General features: G+C 52.4%; 1 protein-coding gene across 1 annotated transcript; it reads right to left on the bottom strand.

Moving 5' to 3' along the window:
• Nucleotides 1-6,433: 6,433 nt before the first annotated feature.
• On the bottom strand, nucleotides 6,434-18,191 carry LOC129200550 (electroneutral sodium bicarbonate exchanger 1-like). Its single transcript, XM_054811873.1, has 22 exons — nucleotides 18,071-18,191; nucleotides 17,468-17,603; nucleotides 17,098-17,258; nucleotides 16,419-16,607; nucleotides 16,193-16,281; nucleotides 15,915-16,072; nucleotides 15,469-15,556; nucleotides 14,841-14,987; nucleotides 14,566-14,657; nucleotides 13,889-14,063; nucleotides 13,622-13,755; nucleotides 12,702-12,947; nucleotides 12,490-12,595; nucleotides 11,416-11,577; nucleotides 10,586-10,699; nucleotides 10,100-10,261; nucleotides 9,250-9,501; nucleotides 8,453-8,521; nucleotides 7,795-7,968; nucleotides 7,558-7,695; nucleotides 7,018-7,115; nucleotides 6,434-6,521 (listed from the first exon to the last, which is right to left on the bottom strand). The coding sequence occupies exons 1-22, from the start codon at nucleotides 18,174-18,176 to the stop codon at nucleotides 6,434-6,436; spliced, it is 3,084 nt and encodes a 1,027-aa protein (XP_054667848.1). The 5' UTR covers nucleotides 18,177-18,191.
• Between the last annotated feature and the right edge of the window lie 271 nt (nucleotides 18,192-18,462).

The following is an 18,462-nucleotide window of genomic DNA, read 5'->3' as shown; positions in this document are numbered from 1 at the left end:
CCTCCGGGTCCGTGGTGAGATGCTCCAAGCATCCCATCGCCCTTCCCCGGCCACCACAGCATCCCCGAAATCGCAGCGAGCCTCACACGGAGATGCCACCAAAGAAATTAAACCAGAGCAATGAAAGTGCGTGGTGACAGGCAAACAAACGCCAAAGTTTCAGCAAATGCGGGGGGGTGGGGGGTGGCATTTTACTCCCCCTGAACTGCTAAGGCATCCAGCAAAGATAAAAAATGTACAACTCTAATTAATCTTTGAGTCTGCCGCTTCTTCCTCCTCACGGGGAGGACTCCTCTCATCGTTCCCCTGCTCCTATATGGAGCCTCTCCCACGGGCTACAGTCCTTCACGAACTGCTCCAGCGTGGTCTCTCCCACGGGGTGCAGACCTTCAGGAGCAAACTGCTCCAGCGTGGGTCCCCCACGGGGTCACAGGTCCTGCCAGCAAACCTGCTCCGGCGTGGGCTCCTCTCTCCATGGGTCCACAGGTCCTGCCAGCAACGTGATCCAGCGTGGGCTTCCCACGGGCCACTGCCTCCTTCAGGTGCCTCCACCTGCTCCGGCGTGGGGTCCTCCACGGGCTGCAGGGGGAATCTCTGCACCCCCTCATCCTTCCTCCATGGGCTGCAGGGGGAATCTCTGCACCCCCTCATCCTTCCTCCATGGGCTGCAGGTGGAATCTCTACACCCCCTCATCCTTCCTCCATGGGCTGCAGGTGGAATCTCTGCACCCCCTCATCCTTCCTCCATGGGCTGCAGGGGGAATCTCTGCACCCCCTCATCCTTCCTCCATGGGCTGCAGGGGGAATCTCTACACCCCCTCATCCTTCCTCCATGGGCTGCAGGGGGAATCTCTGCACCCCCTCATCCTTCCTCCATGGGCTGCAGGGGGAATCTCTACACCCCCTCATCCTTCCTCCATGGGCTGCAGGGGGACAGCCTGCTTCACCATGGTCTTCACCACGGGCTGCAGGGGGATCTCTGCTCCGGTGCCTGGAGCACCTCCTGCCCCTCCTTCTGCACTGACCTGGGTGTCTGCAGAGTTTCTTACAGCTTCTCACTCCTCTCTCCGGCTGCAAAAGCTCTCTCTAACTGGTTTTTTTTTCCTTCTTAAATATGTTCTCACAGAGGCGCTGATTGGCTCGGCCTTGGCCAGGGGCGGGTCCATCTCGGAGCCGGCTGCCATTGGCTCTGTCAGACACAGGGGAAGCTTCTGGCAGCTTCTCACAGAAGCCACCCCTGTAGCCCCCCCTGCTACCAAAACCTTGCCACACAAACCCAACACATTTGGGCTGGGTGCTGAGCCCCGCTCCATGCCGGCAGCTGTGTGGGAGGAAAATCCTTTGGGGATCTTCTGCCGGGGGGAATTTGTGGAAGGGGGGGACCCCAATGTCAGCTCTCTGTCCTGGAGCTGGAGGAGGTTGATCTAAACCTCGGGGCGGCACCACGCTCCCTCCCTCCCTCCCTCCCTCCCTCCCAGGCATGAACCCACCACAGCCGAGCAAGGAGTAGGGCAAATAATATGGGATAGGATAGTGCGTATATATGATGGTGGGGACAACCCTGGCCTGGCTTGGCAGACCCTCCCGAGACTGCAAATTATTTTTCTTTATTATTAGAGCTTTTCTGGAGGATGCTGCACACAGTAAAGTACTTTACAGGACACACCCCCCGCTCTGGGCACCTCCCGCAGGGACAATGCAGGATGCCACCATGTGCATTAAACCACATTTTCTTCCCCCATCCTCCTCTCCCGAGCAGATGGCAGTCGTACGAATCCCAAAGCGCCCAAAGCTTCGCCTCCAACATCAAGCGACACTCGGAAGGCACCTTCACCAGCGACTTCACCCGCTACCTGGACAAGATGAAGGCCAAGGACTTTGTGCACTGGCTCATCAACACCAAGCGGTACAGGTAAAAAGAGGAGAGGGGAAGGGGACCACGCTGGGAAATAACCTCCCACCACGCCACGATCCCAGTCGATAACGCAGTTTTAGAAGTTTTCTCTCCACCTGTTTTCTTATATTCGGCAGCTCCGCAAAGAGGTCCCCGAAGGAGGAGCCCCGTGGCATCCCCTTCCCGGCCGCGTTCCCACCGGTCACGTAAGTCAGCCCAAACAGCAGACGTGGCCCATTAAAAACAAATAAAGGAATCATTTCAAAACGTAGCCACAAATCAGCGGGTGTGGTGCAAAGTCAGAGTCTGGCTTCCTACGCCTGACTCTGCTTCTCATTTTTGCTGGCTCACGGGGCTTCTCTGGTGTTTACTCGTAATAAAATAAAACAAGGAAAATTAAGCTGCTTTGGGGGAGAGTTGATAATTTACGATGGGAAGAGGCTGTTTTGTTCTTGCCGTGCTCCGTGCTGACGTTTTGCATTTCATTTCAGTCTCAACGCGGCGGGATCGTTTGCATTTACAGGGGATATTACCACGTTGCGGTCTCGTCGAAGCAAAGCATTTGCTCCTTTGCGAACGAGAAAATCCGCTGTTCCCAAGCTCCTAAACTGATGTTAGGGGGAGTTTCTAGTCCGTGAAACTGTTTGGTGGTTGTTTGATTTTTATTTTGAAGGTACAATTAAACGGCAACATCAGCTTTCCAGCAGCATCAGCCTGGGGATAGTTGCACCCGTCCATCACTGCCAGCGATGGGATGCTCCACGGGAAGGATTTATCCATCACACGCAGCCGCATCAATCAATCCCTTCGGTGTTTCCCAGTCACCTCCTCCGAAAATTTGCACCCGCGGATCAGCCTTCCCTTCAAACCTGGATTTCTCCGGCTTCATTTTCTCTCTAACAGCTCCGAGGGCGCTGTAGATCCTGCGGCTTTCCCTAAACCGTAATAAAACCTTTGTTAAATCCGGCAGCCGGTTGGTGACGTCTCCAATGCTTCCGAGCATCCCATCGGGATCCCGCGCGCCGCTGGTCCCGGGGGATTTTGAGGCACCGGGCTCCGATCCCCGGCTTGGCTCAAGTGCCCCATTTTTCTCTCAATTCCTCAAGTTTTAGGTAAAAGGGTGATCGGGATGAACCTGCCTGACCCCACAGACCTGTGCCAGAAGGGATTTGGAAAGAAATTTAAAAAAAAAAAAAAAAAAAAAAAAGGAAGATAACTAGAACCTTTGGATTGAATGGTAATTAATTGTGTTGCAAATGGTCCAAAAAAAAGCCAAAATAGGCAGGGGGGAGGATCTGCTCACTCTGGATGGGGCGACTTCTCTCCTGTACCAACACCTTCACCCCCCCAAGTCCCATTTCTGAACTCCCCGCACACCCCCGGTCTGGCAGAGGTGACGTGGGTGATGCTGCTGTCGCCTCCCTCCTGCAACACAGAGCTCATTGCCATCACTTGCATAGAGAAATTAAAAGAATTTTTTTTTTTAAATTACATAAATCAATAAAACCCCAAACCCACTGATTTCAACTCTTTCCCCAATCGGTTGGTTCCTGACCCAACATCCCAGGGAGATGGATTTCCCCCAAATCAGCGCTGCCCACTCCAAACCCCCCCTTAAAAAGCTCCAAAGATGCCTCCAACTCCTCTCCTCCCTTTAAAAGACTCGGGAGCGGCACAGCAAGACACACGAGACTTTTATTATATTCTTTTCCCATTACGTTCAATGGGTGACAAGAGAAAAATCAGACAGACACGGCTCAGGAGGGTGGACCCGTCAGCCAACATCAACCCTTCACGGACGGGACCCACGAGACGGCGACACAGATTTATATTATTTGAGTTTCACAGAAGGAACCCAAAATCAATCAAAGAATAATTAAAACAAAACAAAACAAAACACACAAAGATTCAAAGTGATAAATAACACAGATTTGCTTGATGGATTCCAACCCCCTCCCCCGCTCAGTTTTATTTACAACACGGAGCATTTCCAAACTAGAGCATCTCTTACCATAAAATAAATATATTTCAGCATCTCCAAAATGAAAAAATAGTGTCTGTATTTCTAAATGTAGCACATGGGGGGAAAAAATGAAATAAAATTTAAAAAAAGAAAAAGTGCCAGCACCTTATTTATTACCTTTTTACATCTTTTTTCCCCCCTTAGGGATTTCCATGCACCTACATTTTAGGAAACTTCTTTCGAAGGGGCTCCCGGGAGATCTGGGGAGCTCTTCGTTCAGCCCGGCCCCGTTTTCCTTCCCGGGTGGGTTTCTGTCTTTTCTTTCTTTCCGAGCCGAAGAGACGCCAGGCACGCGCAGGGAACAATCCCAGCCTCCGGCCCCTGCCAGGAGGGAGCCGAGTCCAGCCCTGCGCTCTCCTCTTACGGAAAAGAACAAGGACAAAAGAAAAACTGGCCGCTACGAGAAGCCAAATAATTTCATTTAGGGACAGGGCAGCAAGGGGACTGGTACCACAACCGCCCAGCTCCACGCCCATGCCCGTCACCGGCTTAACGCTTCTACCTCCACGGGAATTCAAGTTTATTTTCCAACTGGTGGAGAGCTCAGGGCTCTCCCCCACTGCGACCTTTTCTCCCTGGGGAGGGAGGGACGGCACGGGGGAGCAGCACAGGAAGGCAGCGTGGACGGGAGGTGCACGGAGGAAGAGCAGCGAGAAAACCCAGGCTTTGCACCTTTCCCTTCCTCCAAGCACACACACCCCCCTTTTTTTTTTGGCCTCCCCTCCTTTTTGAAGAGCTAAACCAGTTTCCTCCCCCTCCACCGGTCACCCCGCCGTGCCGGCAACCGTCAAACTACGGTTTGCAAAGCCCCATCCCGTAAAAGCGTCCGATTTTGGCCCTGCTCGGTGATGTGCCGCTCTCACCCTTACAGAGCCATTTCACATTTTCTTTTCCCCACCCGCACGTCACTTTGGGTCGGTTTGATGCACAAAACGGTTCCCGCGGCGGATGGGAGAAGCCGATGGCAGGAGGGTTCGTGCGCCCGTCCCAGCTGGGCGCGGGGCAGCGGCCGCAGCCGCCAAGAGCCTGGAGCAGGTGCTGAGCCCCCAGCAAGGTGCAGGGCTGCAAGGGGACCTTTTCTTCTGGGTTGTCCTCTCCTCCCAGGCTCCAGGGCCACCCGACTCGACCGCATGTGCCTGGGGTGACGCCGCAGCCCAAGGACCCCCCCAAAACGTGAAGGGGGCACGAGAACCGTCTCTGCTGAACAGCTTGTTCCTGCAAAGCGGCAGGGAGAGGGAGGAGGAGAAGGCAGCTTCCCGCTTTCCTCCCAGCTCGTCCCACCCTGCGAGAGAAAAGACTTTGCAAGGACAGGGCTGAAAAAAGAAAAAAACAAAACAACCAACCCCTAGAGTCCCAGGGAGGTAAAAGGAAGGAAAGCGGAGGAACAACGGGGGGGCAGCCCAGGGACGCAGAGCCCCAGGTCTCACCTGGCCTTTCCCAAAACCATACGCTGTATTCAAAGTATTCGATTTTAAGTGGTCCCTTATATTCGGTTTACGGCCAGGGGACAAGAAAGGGGCATTTCTGCATTTTGCAGCTTCCAGGCTGATGGCAGAGCCAAAGGAAAAGAAAATAAATACAATAAAAATAAAATTAAAATAAAATAAAAATAAAAAAAATAAAAATTAAAAGAAAAATAAAAGTCAAAAAGAAAATAAAAAGAAAATAAAAATGAAAATTAAAATAAAGTAAAATGCTGTAAAACTGGAGGGCAGGGAGCAAACGCTTTTCCTTCGCCTTAGCCCAACTGCTCGGACGCTCCTTAGGCTGCCCCGCCAGGGAGGACATCCCTCTCCTACCTGTAAGGGACGTAGGAGTGAACGAAAGCCTGGACCCCAAACCAGACCAAAAACCCGGCCGTGATAAAGAAGAAAACGGAGAAGGCGTCAAGTATAACAGTAAACTATTTGGAACATAAACATGAGTTTATATTTGGAAAAAAAAAGAGAAAGGAGAGGAGGAATTAGATATTAAAAAAATAGCACTGAATGATAAAGCGGTAGCAGTCCCTCTACCACTACGCAACTGCAACAAACACACGCACGTACGCACGGAGGCTCAACAACACCGAACTCCCATTGACCGTGATGTGCACCTCAGTTTGCTGGTCTAGAGATACTGAATGCCTGAAGCACACCAAGGATAACTGAAGACGTCTGCATGGCTTTAATGGGAATCCTCCAACTGGAAAAAAAAAAAAAGCAGTTTCTCCCCGTGTCCGCGTTGGCACATCCCTGAGTCACGTTCTCGCTCCTCTCCTTCAAAGTCAAGATTCCTAAACATGAAAACTGGGGAGGGGGAAGAATGAAAAAAAAAAAAAAAGGGAGAGCATCATCAGTGGAAGATGGGGTTTGAGCCCCGTTCGTGGGACCACCGCGGCAGAGAGGAGCTGGCTGGCGTGCCACCGTCCTCGCCGCTGCTCGTTTGCTCAGCATTGCCGGCCGAAGCACGGGAAAACCGTACGCGCGCGTCTCGTCACGCTCGCATGCGGTCCTTTACCTTTTTCCTCCCCAAATTCAGACTGTTTCTGTGTTCATAGGGAGAGTCTTCCACACGGTCGTTTTCGACATTTCATCCCAGATATTAATCTCGGAAGGATCGGTCCTGCAATAAATATTTTACATCGCAATCCGTGATTACGGGAACTGCTGCCGCCAAGTGCGTTAGCACCAGCAAGAGGACCAGGGGGGCCCGGGGAACCAAAGCTCAGCGTAAGCACCGGAGGTTTTGCTGGATGAGGAGTTTCGGGAGGCAAGCCTGTAGAACAACAGCTCCAGGCAAAGGCTCTTGCTGGCGTTTAGCCCTGGAGCGGGCTCCTAAGCCACTGCTGCTACAGGTCGTGCCTACACCACCTCTTTCTTAAATATGAGGATCTCCTGCTACCCTAAAGTCACTGATGATGCAAGTTTTGGGGGTTAAATGGGAGTTGTGCAGCCGCTCTGCGCAGGGGCAGAGCCCCGCCATCGCCTCCGGCAGCCCTGCCCAGAAATTTGATTTTCCCGCCGAGCGGACCGCTTTACCGAGGGACGCTCGATAAAGACGGTGCCAAACACCTTCAAACGAATCTTGCCGGGGGTCCTGGCGCTTGGTGGCACTTTACCTGTCGCTGCTTTGCTGTGGGATATCCAAGTCGCTGGTCTTCCCCACTTTCAGTTGAACCCAATTTGCAGCAGCAGCTTCCATCACCTTCTGGGACTCCTGACGGAAAAGGGACAAATCAAGTTCTCGGTCTTTAATCAAAGCGGAGATAAACTCAGCACCCAGTAAAGACGTTGCACGCTGTCCTCTCCTCCTGACCTGCGGCAGCTTTAGCTATTAGTGCAGCAGGGTGAAGACCTTTCACTCCAAATACTTTGGGGGGATTAAAAAACGCTATTATGAGTAAACCTTTCCATAGTATTAATAATAATAATAATAATAATCTTTATTATAGGACTCATTTTTAAAATTATACCTCTAGTCAAGTGTTAAGCTCACTGCTAATTTAGGACAAAAGGTTACGATGTGTGATCCAGGCTATTAGGATCCGTTTCTGTTTAGTTCTGATCTTGCCCCGACATTTAAAGACGAGCTGTGGCAGAAAGAGGCAATCTCACAGCCCGAGGGAGACGCCCGGCCCCGAGCACCCAGCAAGCTTCACCTCTTCTTCTTTGGCTTCATTTTTGGCATCGTCCAACTTCTTCTGCTTGCTTTCTGGCATAAGGTCATCCAGAAAGCTGAGCTCTCGCTTCGAGAAGCAGAAATCCATCACTTTCCGGACAAAAACGAGAGCCAAAACCTTCACGAATGAGAGGGAAGATGCAGCGAGGTCAGAGATGATGCCACAGCTCGCTCCGACGCTACAAACACCCCGACGCCGAGCAGCACCGGCTCTTACCATCATGGGGAAGATGATGGCGGCACGCGACACCTTGATGGCCCAGAGCAGGACGAGGCAGATCAGCTGGATCATGGTGAAGCAATGCACCTTTCGCAAGGGGACGTGCCGCAGGTAGATGAAATCCGGCTGGTGTTTCGCCGGCATCCCAAACAGCTTCAAGCGATCGAAGAACTGTAAAATAACAGTGAGAAGTTTCTGGCCCCGGGGAGACGCGGAGGGAGTGTTCAGGATCTCACTTGCAATGAGAAATCCTGGATCCCACCGCGTTCCTCTGCGAGCAGCACCCAATTTTCCCTCCGCTCCATCTATAAACCGGCTTGCCCGCGAGAGCTGCCCACCGAACTGCAATTATTCCCCGTTATTCTGTTCTCAGCGTTTCTCAGCACGCTGAATCCCCCAGCAAGGATTTCCACCAGCCACAGAAATCGCCTTCCCTTCGCGCTGAATTCCCCCATTTTCCTGTAACCTGCCCTGAACTTGCCCGGTCCTCCCGGCCCTATACACCTCCTGTGCCTCCTCCAATCTTTTTCTTACACAAAATATTTTGATCGCTTGCTTTCGGAGAGGGGTTTTTCCCCCCATGCCACTGCTTTTTTTACCTGCTTCTATAGAGATGAAATACCAGGGACCCAACACGCTGTAAAAGAGGCCGTACCTGAATTCCTCTGAGCGACGACACACCCATGTAGAGAAAGACGCCATAAAGCACAGGCATTGGTATAAACTCCAAAAATAAATACAGAAGTTAGTGCATTCTTGTTTTCAAATTGCATTTTCAGTATTACCGCTCTCTTCTACAGTCCCTGCCTAAAATTGCCTAAAGCCTTCCAGCTTCCAGAGGGTTAGAGAAGTGTCGCATTTTAACCATCAGAGATTTTGTGCGTGCGAATGATTTAATGCTCTGCTTTAGGCTGAGCTTTTGAGTTACACTTCATCAGAATAATCCTGTTTTCCAGAAAGGTTGGAGGAAAATAGGTGATTTCGCCCATGCTACCATATGCCGCGTTCTGCGACGGTAGAAAAACATTTGTACGTGTTCTTGTGGCAACACGCAAGGAAGCCCACGGGGACGATTTCAGCGCGTTTAGCTACTGGGAACGGCTGTTCCGAGGCATCTGGGGGAACAAATTGCAACCGGTAACGTGCTGCCTGGTTGAAAGAGCAGAGGTACTGCTCTAAATACGCTTCATCGTAACCCATAAACACGGGTGGGCCTGAAAGACATCTGAAAATCCAAGCAGTTGGCTTGCTCGCTTGGCTCGAGCGTGCCAAACTGGGGTCTGAAGGGCTGGAAAGTGCAACCGAGGGTGGTTCCCACCACGGATCGAGCCCCAAGGTTTGGGATCACCTCCTCCTCTGCTCCACAGCTACTCAGGCCTGGAGAAAGGGGACTAGTTTTGCATAACCTCCAAAAAGCTCGCGGTTGTTGGGTGGTTTCCATTTTCCTCTTACCTTTAACACCGAAGTGAAGAAGACTGAGCAGCCCATGAGCACAAAGATCATCAAGCCAGTGACTCTCTGCTCTCGTATCCCCAGAAACTTGGGCTGTTCTCCTGGAGCTGAGCAGCCAGACTCTACTTTGAGGCTATTCACGTGGGTGATGGACAGGACGGTCGCAGCCACAAACCACGGCAGCCCCATCACGGAGCACACCCCCAGCATCACGGCCACCATGAAGAGGTCCAGGTGGTACCCGCATCCTTTCTGCGCGGAGCGAAACAAGAAACAGAGCATCTCACGGGACAAGAGCAAGGACAACGTCGCAAGTCAGACCCAAACAACCCTGTAGGAGCTCAAGTCGACGTCTTGAAAATTTAAAACACGAACTGGAAACAAATAAGGATGTATCCAGTCTTTGCGCAAGCACCTTGCATGACAATCCGGCAGCAGTTCAGACAAAGTGGATTTGGGGAGTTTGTATCTACTTCTCAACAAAAAAAAAACCACCTTACTATTTTTCATTCATAAAGACATTTCTACCACTTGCGAGTAAGATATGACTCTCAGTTATCCCTGGCAGCACATCAAAATGATTCGTTCCCCAGCTGCTGCTGACATTTTAAAACAAAAGCGTGCTTCTACAACGCTCTAAGCTTAATATGCTCCTCCGAAAGATTGCTCATCTGAACTCCCCTGTTGTCGTTTGCTCCCTGTGTCATCATTAAGCCAGGAGACCATCTTGCCACGCTGCCTGACGTTGTTCCAAACCAATGCCTTCACAAGGCATTTGGAATTGGAGCTTCTCCCCGTACCTGCAGCCCAGAGCGGGTTGCGGATGGGGTTGTCTCCTGCAGCCCCTTACCTTCAGCCTGTGCTCCTTCCTGTTCACGATAAGAGCAGTGATCTGCTGGTCCATGAATATCAAGATGGTGCAAAGCAGAGCTGGGATGAGCGCAGCCACCACCGTCCACCAAGGGTTGGGTCCTATGGGGTTGATGAACCACCCGCGGTCGTCTCTGGTAGGCTGCAACAAAGCACACACATCAGCCTCGTCTCCCAGCCCAGCTACTTCACCGGCTTGGATTTTCCCCCTCCATCCCCGTGTCACAGCATCTCCCAGCCCTGGTTTCACGTCACCCCGGGGCTCAGCAGTGCCAGCATCCTCTTTGCAAGCACCTGTAGCTATTTCTCCTGCAGGTACCTAGTTTTGGGGCTGTCTTCTCATATCCAGGAGGAAACGATGCACTTGGAGGTGGAGGAGGAGATGGTCACACCACCAGCATCTCCTCCAGACTCAGCCCTGTCCTGCCCTGGTGAAACCCGCTCCGTGCCACAACACCCCCCCTACCTTGAACATATGGGGGATGTGGAGCTTCGGTGACGGGATCCCAGTCATGAAGTCAATGAGCACCATGATGACGATGGTGAGGAAAACAGCAAAGTCACTTATTGTGGACCGCACCTGGGGCAAGAAACCAGAGCTGAAAGGGGCATCGCAAAGGGGGCCGCAACATGAGATGGAAAAATGAGAGACATCAACAACATTAAGGCTGGTTAACAAAATCCCACCACTCTGAGGACATGCAGCCAAATCCCTTGGTTAGCTACTGTTGCTGTGCTTGTCTCTGTGAGAGCTGGTGTCAGACAATAAAAAAAAAAAGAGTTTAATTAGGTGGAAGAGGGTTGTTTGAATTCAAACCTTAAGTAAAAAAAATATTAACAAATAAGGAAGCAGATGGCTGCCACTGCAGCCACGCTCACAGCTAAAATGGGAATAAGGCGTACTGAGGCATCGTATGTTCCTCAAAAGGAAGAAAAAGTGTCTTTTCCTATGGCAGCTCCTCATTTGAACCAACTTTCCCCTTGAGCATAATGCACAGAAGGTTAAAAAAAAAAAAAAAAAAAGGCAAATAAACCCCCACAACTTTGGAAGACCTCTTTTCCCACTGCCTGAGCAAAATATCGCTCGGGGGCAGGTCGCGAGGCAGGTGGGAAACGCCACGGTCGTTTAGCACTCATGGAAACGAGGGAGGGACATCCAAGCTGCTGGAGAGTTTGGCCTTCAAGGTCAATGTTTCCCAGCTTGACCAAGCGGTGGCAAATACTGCTTAGCGCTCCGGGAAAGCCATTTTGGGAAATGAGTGTGGAGACTGCTGCCGGCCACCATCTTCTACCTACTCTGGTTGGGAAGTAACGGCTGCTTTTAAACTTCTTCAAGAAGCTCGACAGGACAAAGGTGGAGAAGAAGAGGATGCAGCACCAGAAGAGGACATTAGGCGCGTAGGGGCCATTGCGTCCACAGGCAGGTCCGTGAAACTCTCCATGCAAATACCGACATTCCTGGAGAAACAGAGCGTCAGGACACAAAGGTAGTGCACGTGCGGCAAGGAAACCTGGGATAACTCGGGGCTTTTGAGGATCTTGGTCCAAGATCCATGACCTTGTAACTGCTGCTGCTGCTGCTGCTGCTGACGGAGATTTATATTGAATGAGCAGCAGCTGAACAAGTGACACATCGAACCGCACAGAGGAGAGCGGAGAGGCGAGATGTGATGGGACACCATATCACAGACCCATGGCACATCCTCCGCTCGAATGGCAGGCAACCGTGGCTGAAGAAGACGCCAAGAGGGGAAGGAAACACTGGAAGTTCTTGGGGATAGAGAAAGAGGGAGCAGGGAAGGAGGGCTAAGACAACCGCGGAAGGAAAGGAGAAGAGACGAATCGTCCCTTCCCAGCGAAGGGCTCCCAGGACACGGCCAAGAGGGGATGAAGATGTCCTGAAGAGCCTCCCATCCTATGCCTGGGCTTTGCTTCCAGCAACAGCAGCCCGAGAGGCTGCTCAGACGTGCAAATTTATGCATGGACCTACAGACAGTGCTGAGTAAGCAAGCAAGGACTGGAGTTCTTAGGAACCAAGTAAGGAAGCTAAGGACTACCTTCAAGCAGGAACTTAAGTCCTCCAACTTCTACAAGAATCAAACCACCCACTTAACCTTGCTCCTGGTCAGAAAAATTGTCCTGCGACAGGGTCAAGGAGGACAGTTATTACCCACGATGTTGGGGGGACAAGGTGGACTCTCCTTCCCAGGACCAAGCGGGTTAAAACCACACGTTAGATTTAAAGAATGCCTTTGCAGAGCAGCACTAGCACAGTCTGAAGCCCCTCATCACCCGAAGGGCTCTGACTTTTGCAAAATGTGAACGCCCCTGGACCCCGCGGCCGCGGAAGTAGTGGCTTGGGGCACTTACAGTCACCGTGAGGTTTTCCCAGGCGATGCCAGACACGTCGATCTCGTTGCTCTCCCAGAAACGCAGGGTTGCGTTGCTGGGATGGCTTGGTGCCTCACACTTACAGCTGGGAGGAGAAAAGCCAAGACGAGGGTGAGGGAAAGGCAACAGAGGTGCAGCCCTGAGCTCCTGCCAAGGGGCAGCAGCCTTTTAGGAGGAAAAAAAAAACTCACTAGTAGACGGTGAGGAAGTCGAGCTTGCTGTGCATGTGCACAGGGTAGGTCTCTCGCAGGTGACTCAGCTTCTCCAGAGCCTCGTAGATGAAGATGATGCAGATGAGGGAGGCGAAGGCTTCTTCGGTGAAGCGGGTGATGTAGCACACCAAACAGCTGGCGTCGGTGGCCACCAGCACTATGCAGAAGAAGGCAGTCCACAGCCCGATGCAGGCCCGCAGAGAGAGATAGGAGAGCGCGTACTCCCTGGGAAACCAAAATCAAACAAAGGCTGGAAAGGCCAGGAAGAGGCGCCGAGCCGTGCCTTCCTTCGGGGAAAATCACGAGCAATTTAGGAGCACGTCAAGGCTGCAGGTGGTAAATGCACTTTCCATGTCCTACTACAGACAGCCTTGGGGCTGCGGTGCAGGGTGCGGACCTGCAGGAGGAGAGGCCAATTATTTCATGATTGTTATTTAACAATTAGCTTGTGTTAAGGCCTTGGAGGCTAATTGAGGTCAGGGCCCTTTGTGGAAGGTGGTGTCCTCCCACATCACCCCCATGCCCTAACACCAAAACCCCGGCTGATTTTGCACCCAGTCACCTGCTACCAGCAAGCTGGGGCTGAAGAATAAATTGAATTGCAATCAGGGTGTCTCATCTCACATCAAACTCATCACAACACAAGGATCCCCATCCTTATGGCTTCTCCTCTTCCTGCTTCATTTTAACCCTAAAAACCCCAAACAACCTCATCCATCCTTCAGAGACCAAGGGCTCTTGCACCATCACATACTAAAGCAGCAGCGTGCAACGTCTGCGACACAGAAAACAACTGAAATCTAACAACTCTCACTGAGAAAAAGACGAGAAAAACATCTTTTCTCCACCACTGCCTCCTGAAGGCTCTCGCGGCACTCGGCCGCGGCAGCCGGCCTTACTTGCAGAATTTGTAGAGGATCTTTTCGAACACGAGGACGGGTCCAGTGCTGCCAAGGATGGTGAGAGGTTGGCCAGCAAAGAGGGAATACACCACGCCGGTCATGGATGCGCCCAGCAGTGACTCCATGGCACTCTGTCCAGGGAAGAGGCAGCGGCGAGGAAATAAATCAATGGGAAAAAGAAGAAAAAACCCAAAGCAAATTCACTGCAGCGAAGATTTTGCATGAGTTTTGCGCTCCCCCACGCCACCCAAGAGAGCTGCTCACGATGTGGCCGTCGGTCGCCTCCCCCAGCAGTCCCCCGAAGGTGATGACAGGGGACATGCAGGCACAGAAGAGGAAGAGGAAGGACGCCAGACACTGCAGGCTCAGACCATCCCGAAAGTCGCTCCAGAACCACGGGGCTTTGCGCTTCACGTCCAGGATCAAACCTCCAAAGAGCCTGGAGGAAGGAAAAACAAATAGACTGTTTCCCTGCAAGACCACACAGAGGGGGTTTTGCTGCAGAAGGACAAGCCCAAGCAGACAGTAACCTTCATTGCTAACCAGCAGCAGTCTCCTTCGGCCGTTTTATACCCGGCAGAAACCAAGCAAGCACAAAAAACCCCTCCAACAAAAAGAAAAAGGACCAAACCTGAAAGCCCATCCCCTCTTACTGCAACTGTCCCTTGCTTGGAGAAGCAGCAGAGCTCTCCCTGGAGGTATTTACACAGCTGCTTCCACCCCAAATCAAGAAAATCTGTCTGCAGTGGTGCTGTGGCTGAGCCCAGCTGCCCAGATCTCACCTGCCCAGCCCAGGGGACCGAGCTGGTAATGTGAAGCCCCTTCACTGAACCAACTAACCCCAGAAAACTGCTACAAGGGAAGGTGCACGCTCCGATTCTAGAGGCAAAGAGAAAAAAAAAAAACAAACAACAAACCCCACAAACTATTAAAGCTCACACCTTCCCGTGCGCTCCAGTTCAGGACCACTGTGTTTCTCTGGCTTGCTGTGAGAAGCACTGTCATCGAGAGCTCCTGGCATCTTCCTTTTTCCCTGTTAAAAAGGAAATAAGCCAAAGCTATGGATTCGTAACCACTGGCTTGTTGGGCTTCTGGTCTGGGTATGTGACTGCGTCAAACTGGGACCTGGTGAATCTGGGTCCCAGAACAGCATCCCCGGCCGGCCGGCCGCCGGCCTGCCCGTCCCCCTCGCGCCTCCCTCCGCCGCAGCACCCACCTGCGAAGGGACGTTTTTCGGGGGCTCGATTCGGATCGATGGATCCCATTCTCCTGGCGGCAAGACCGTGACCTGATCCAGAAACTCGTCGATGCCGGCCACGAGGTCAGCCCGGTTCTCGGCTTTATAGGCAACGTCACGGAAAACCTGCCGACAGGAGGCAACCTGCTCAGAGGACAACCCATCTCCGATGTCCTAAGCACTACGGTAAGCTCCTGGCTAAATGCAAGATCATTTTCCCCAAATTTCCTGCTTGTAATGGCAGGAAATATTCCCCCAAATGGAAAAATCTGTCCATCACAGTACTTGTAATCATCTCCTCCACGAGGTCCCCATCCCTCATGGCACACCATACCCTTTTGCTTAAAGCGGGGAAGTTTCACTGGCCCTGGCAATGCCACCACTGGGGACAGGGTGCTGGGGACCCCGGGGAGGTGCAGGATGCACACCGGGTGGGATTTCAACCTCCAAGAGGTGGGGTGATACAAATCCGTGCGTTTGCTTCGGCGTGTGAACGAGGGGTGGGCTATCTGGAGAGGTGCGGGCAGTTGGGAAGCAAATCCTCTTCCTCACTACTGCAGAGAGGTGAAGAAAACCAAAAATGACCCGGAATTCTCTCTTCTCGCACCTCATCCGTCATGATAGTAGCCATGGACCTGCCGATCTCATGGTACTGATGGGCTTTGCCTTCTGGTCCAAGCAAAACAAACAGGAACCTGGGCAAGAAAAACACAATGAGCGAGAAGAACGTGTCCTTGCTCAAAGGACACCCAAGGAAATCCCTGGGAGCCCCCAGCCCCGAGCGCAGCTCCAGAGGGGACACGTAGGCTCACCGACTCCGCCAGGAATTTGAAATTCACCAAAACCGATGGCAAATTTAATTTTTGGGCCAATTTTCATTAAAATTGGCCAAGGGGTTTGAAAGACACAGCAGGGAAGGGATGCGAGTGGGAGAAATGTCCTCGCTCCCCCTGGCCTTGTTCCCTTGGGACGCCAAACTGATGCATGCACCTTGATGTTCTTTCGTTGGGTGGGGGTTTTTTGAAATAAAATCTTTGTGCTTCTCGTTCAGACCTTGTTGGGATGGGAACTTCCGTCATGCCCGAGAGGAGGACAGCCGGGGTCAGGCGGACAAATGCCACGATGGGCTGGCGAAGGAAATCCAGCTCTCCTACGAGCACGTTGGATGCTTCAGCCCCGGTGGGAATTTTCTTCATGAAATGCAGCTGCGCCTAGGCACAACAAGCGATTTTCAGGCAAATACCCCAAAAGCAAAGCCCTCAGCACTCTGCAGCCAAATTTGCAAGACCAAATCTGGCCCTAAAGGCATAAGATAGCTACGAGCGTCTCACCTTGCTTAAGTCCATCGCGTTGCTCTCGTGGTTCACCCCATTTTTAGCTTCTGCAGTGGTAGGAGAAGGATGAGGGGTGAGTGTTTGGGCTGGTAGGAAAAAGAAAGACACTCAGAAAGACGGACAAGGAGCAATTGGGATGCTTCTCCTCTGCCAGGACAAGTCGAATGGGACCAGAGCCCTGCAGGAACCCTCACCTGGTGCCAAACCCTGCAGGAACCCTCACCTGGCTTGTCAAGGAGGTGCAGGTCTGACTGCTTCTTGCTCACATCAGCAAACGAGCGGACGATGGGAAGAAGGTTGTTTCTTTTCTTCTCATTCTGATGGTGATGCTTCTTCAGTAGGACTTCTCGAACTTTTGCCCGCACGTGCTCGTCAAACTCCGTGGACTGGTCTTGCGGGCCCAGGATCATATCTGGGGATGGCAAAGGGAAACGAAGCCGTCAGAGCAGAAACCCCCCCAGGTCCCAAGCCCTGAAGCCCCCGGGGGAAGGCTGTGCCACGCAGGATCCCCTGACACAGGCCCAGCCTTGCTTAGCAAGACATTTTAATACAGTTCAGCCTTTGCAGCGAAAGCAAGAAGTTTCTTTTGCTAAAAAACACGAGCAAAGTGCTTATTCATCACTCTGCTAAGATAATTATTTCCCATTCGAAATAATGCAATTTTCTTGCCCCGTCTGGCCTTTCTGTCTGACTCTACACATTTAAAAAAAAAGCTGGAAAAAACACACCAGAAAAAGCTGGTGTGACTGTTGCACGCCCAGCCTGCATCCAAAACCAACTTAAAAACACAGCGGGGTTTCTGGAAAAGGACGCGCCGTTGGGGCAGGGTTTGATTCGGGAGCGGAGGGCACCGCGGCAAACCGAGCTCGGCCGTTCCCGCAGAGACGCGCCGCGCGCGGTACCTGCAATCTCTTCGATGCTGTTGGCACAAATGTCCAGCAGCACCGTCCCGTTGATGATGCAACTCCTCAGCTCAGAGAGGCTGTGCAAGGACAGCGTGGCCACGTAGGGCTTGCTCCAGCGCTCGCCGCCGTCTTCCACGTCCTCCTCAAACTTCAGCCACCTGCGGACATCAGGCGCGATCAGCCCCATTGCGAGGAAACGGCCTCAGCTCCGCAACCCCTTTAACAGAGCTACAGGGCGGCGAGAGAAGGCTCCTCGCATCGGCACCTGCAAAAGCTTTGCCAAAGTCCCGGAGAGCGGAAAGCAGAGCCCACGGGCGCTGCCGGCGAGGGGACTCCTCTCCCACCGCGGCCGGCAGCGGGGATTTACCTTGCCGTTTCCTTCCACTCGGCATCTTCACCCTCTTTCACGCAGATCTCATCCAGCTCGGTGAACAAGTCATGGGGAACGTGCTGCTCGTCCTCCTCGGTCCCGAGGATGAACTGCACTCGCTGGGACGGAGTGTCTGGGGGCAGAAGGCAAAGCCCCGTCCCGTTACCGTGCCCGAATACGGCCCGTCACGCTCATAGGCAAAGCGGGCATCGATCGGCACCATAAACATCGGGCTGGCCCCTCTGCCCTGGCTCTGTCCAGGCTTGCACAGAGCCCCAGAGAAGGAGAAGCATCTAATCCACCTCTGCATAAGCATGGGCACCTTCCCTTCCCCACAGTTCCATTTTTAAAGCCAGGATCCCTCTGAGGAAGGCGAGCCTAAATCCTTTATGCATTTAACTGTCTTAAAAAAAAATAAAAAAAAAAAAAAAAAGAGAAGAAAGAGGAAAGTTTGGGAAAAGAGAGAGGGTCCTGCTAAATGATGCCGCTTTCCCTCGGAGGAACAGCAAGCCACTCAAACCGGCACGGGGACCTGCTTGCAGAAGACCCCAGCACCCACGTAGCCCCGAGGAGTTCAGTGAACGCTGCGGCGGGACTTACAGTGGTAGCCCTGCTCCGTCGGGGCAGAGTCCTTCTCCCGTTCCTCTTCCCGATGCTTCTGGCTGTGGGGACGGTGATGCCGCTGGCTTTGCCTCACCAGCGGCATCCGCACGCCCACGTACAGGGTCCGGTGGCCTGCGAAAAAGCGGCGTTTGCATCGTTCTCGATACCGCGGAGACACTTGACGCAGATGCTGCAATTAAATCAGTGCAGCCATCCCAGGAGGAAACATCAACTTCTCTTAATTTTCTTTTAACTGGATCCCTGAACGTCACAGACCTGCCCTTTTTTCCCAAGCCTATTTTACTCAAACTTTGCAACGAGAGAGCAACAACAAGTGATGGTTCCTGATCATCTAAAATGCCCTGAAAGTATCCAACCTCTTCTCAAAG

This window comes from Grus americana, unplaced genomic scaffold, assembly GCF_028858705.1.
Source record: "Grus americana isolate bGruAme1 unplaced genomic scaffold, bGruAme1.mat scaffold_286, whole genome shotgun sequence".
NCBI classification, from domain to species: Eukaryota; Metazoa; Chordata; class Aves; order Gruiformes; family Gruidae; genus Grus; species Grus americana.
Note: the sequence above shows the minus strand (reverse complement) of the source record. Positions and strands in the feature narration are given on the sequence as shown.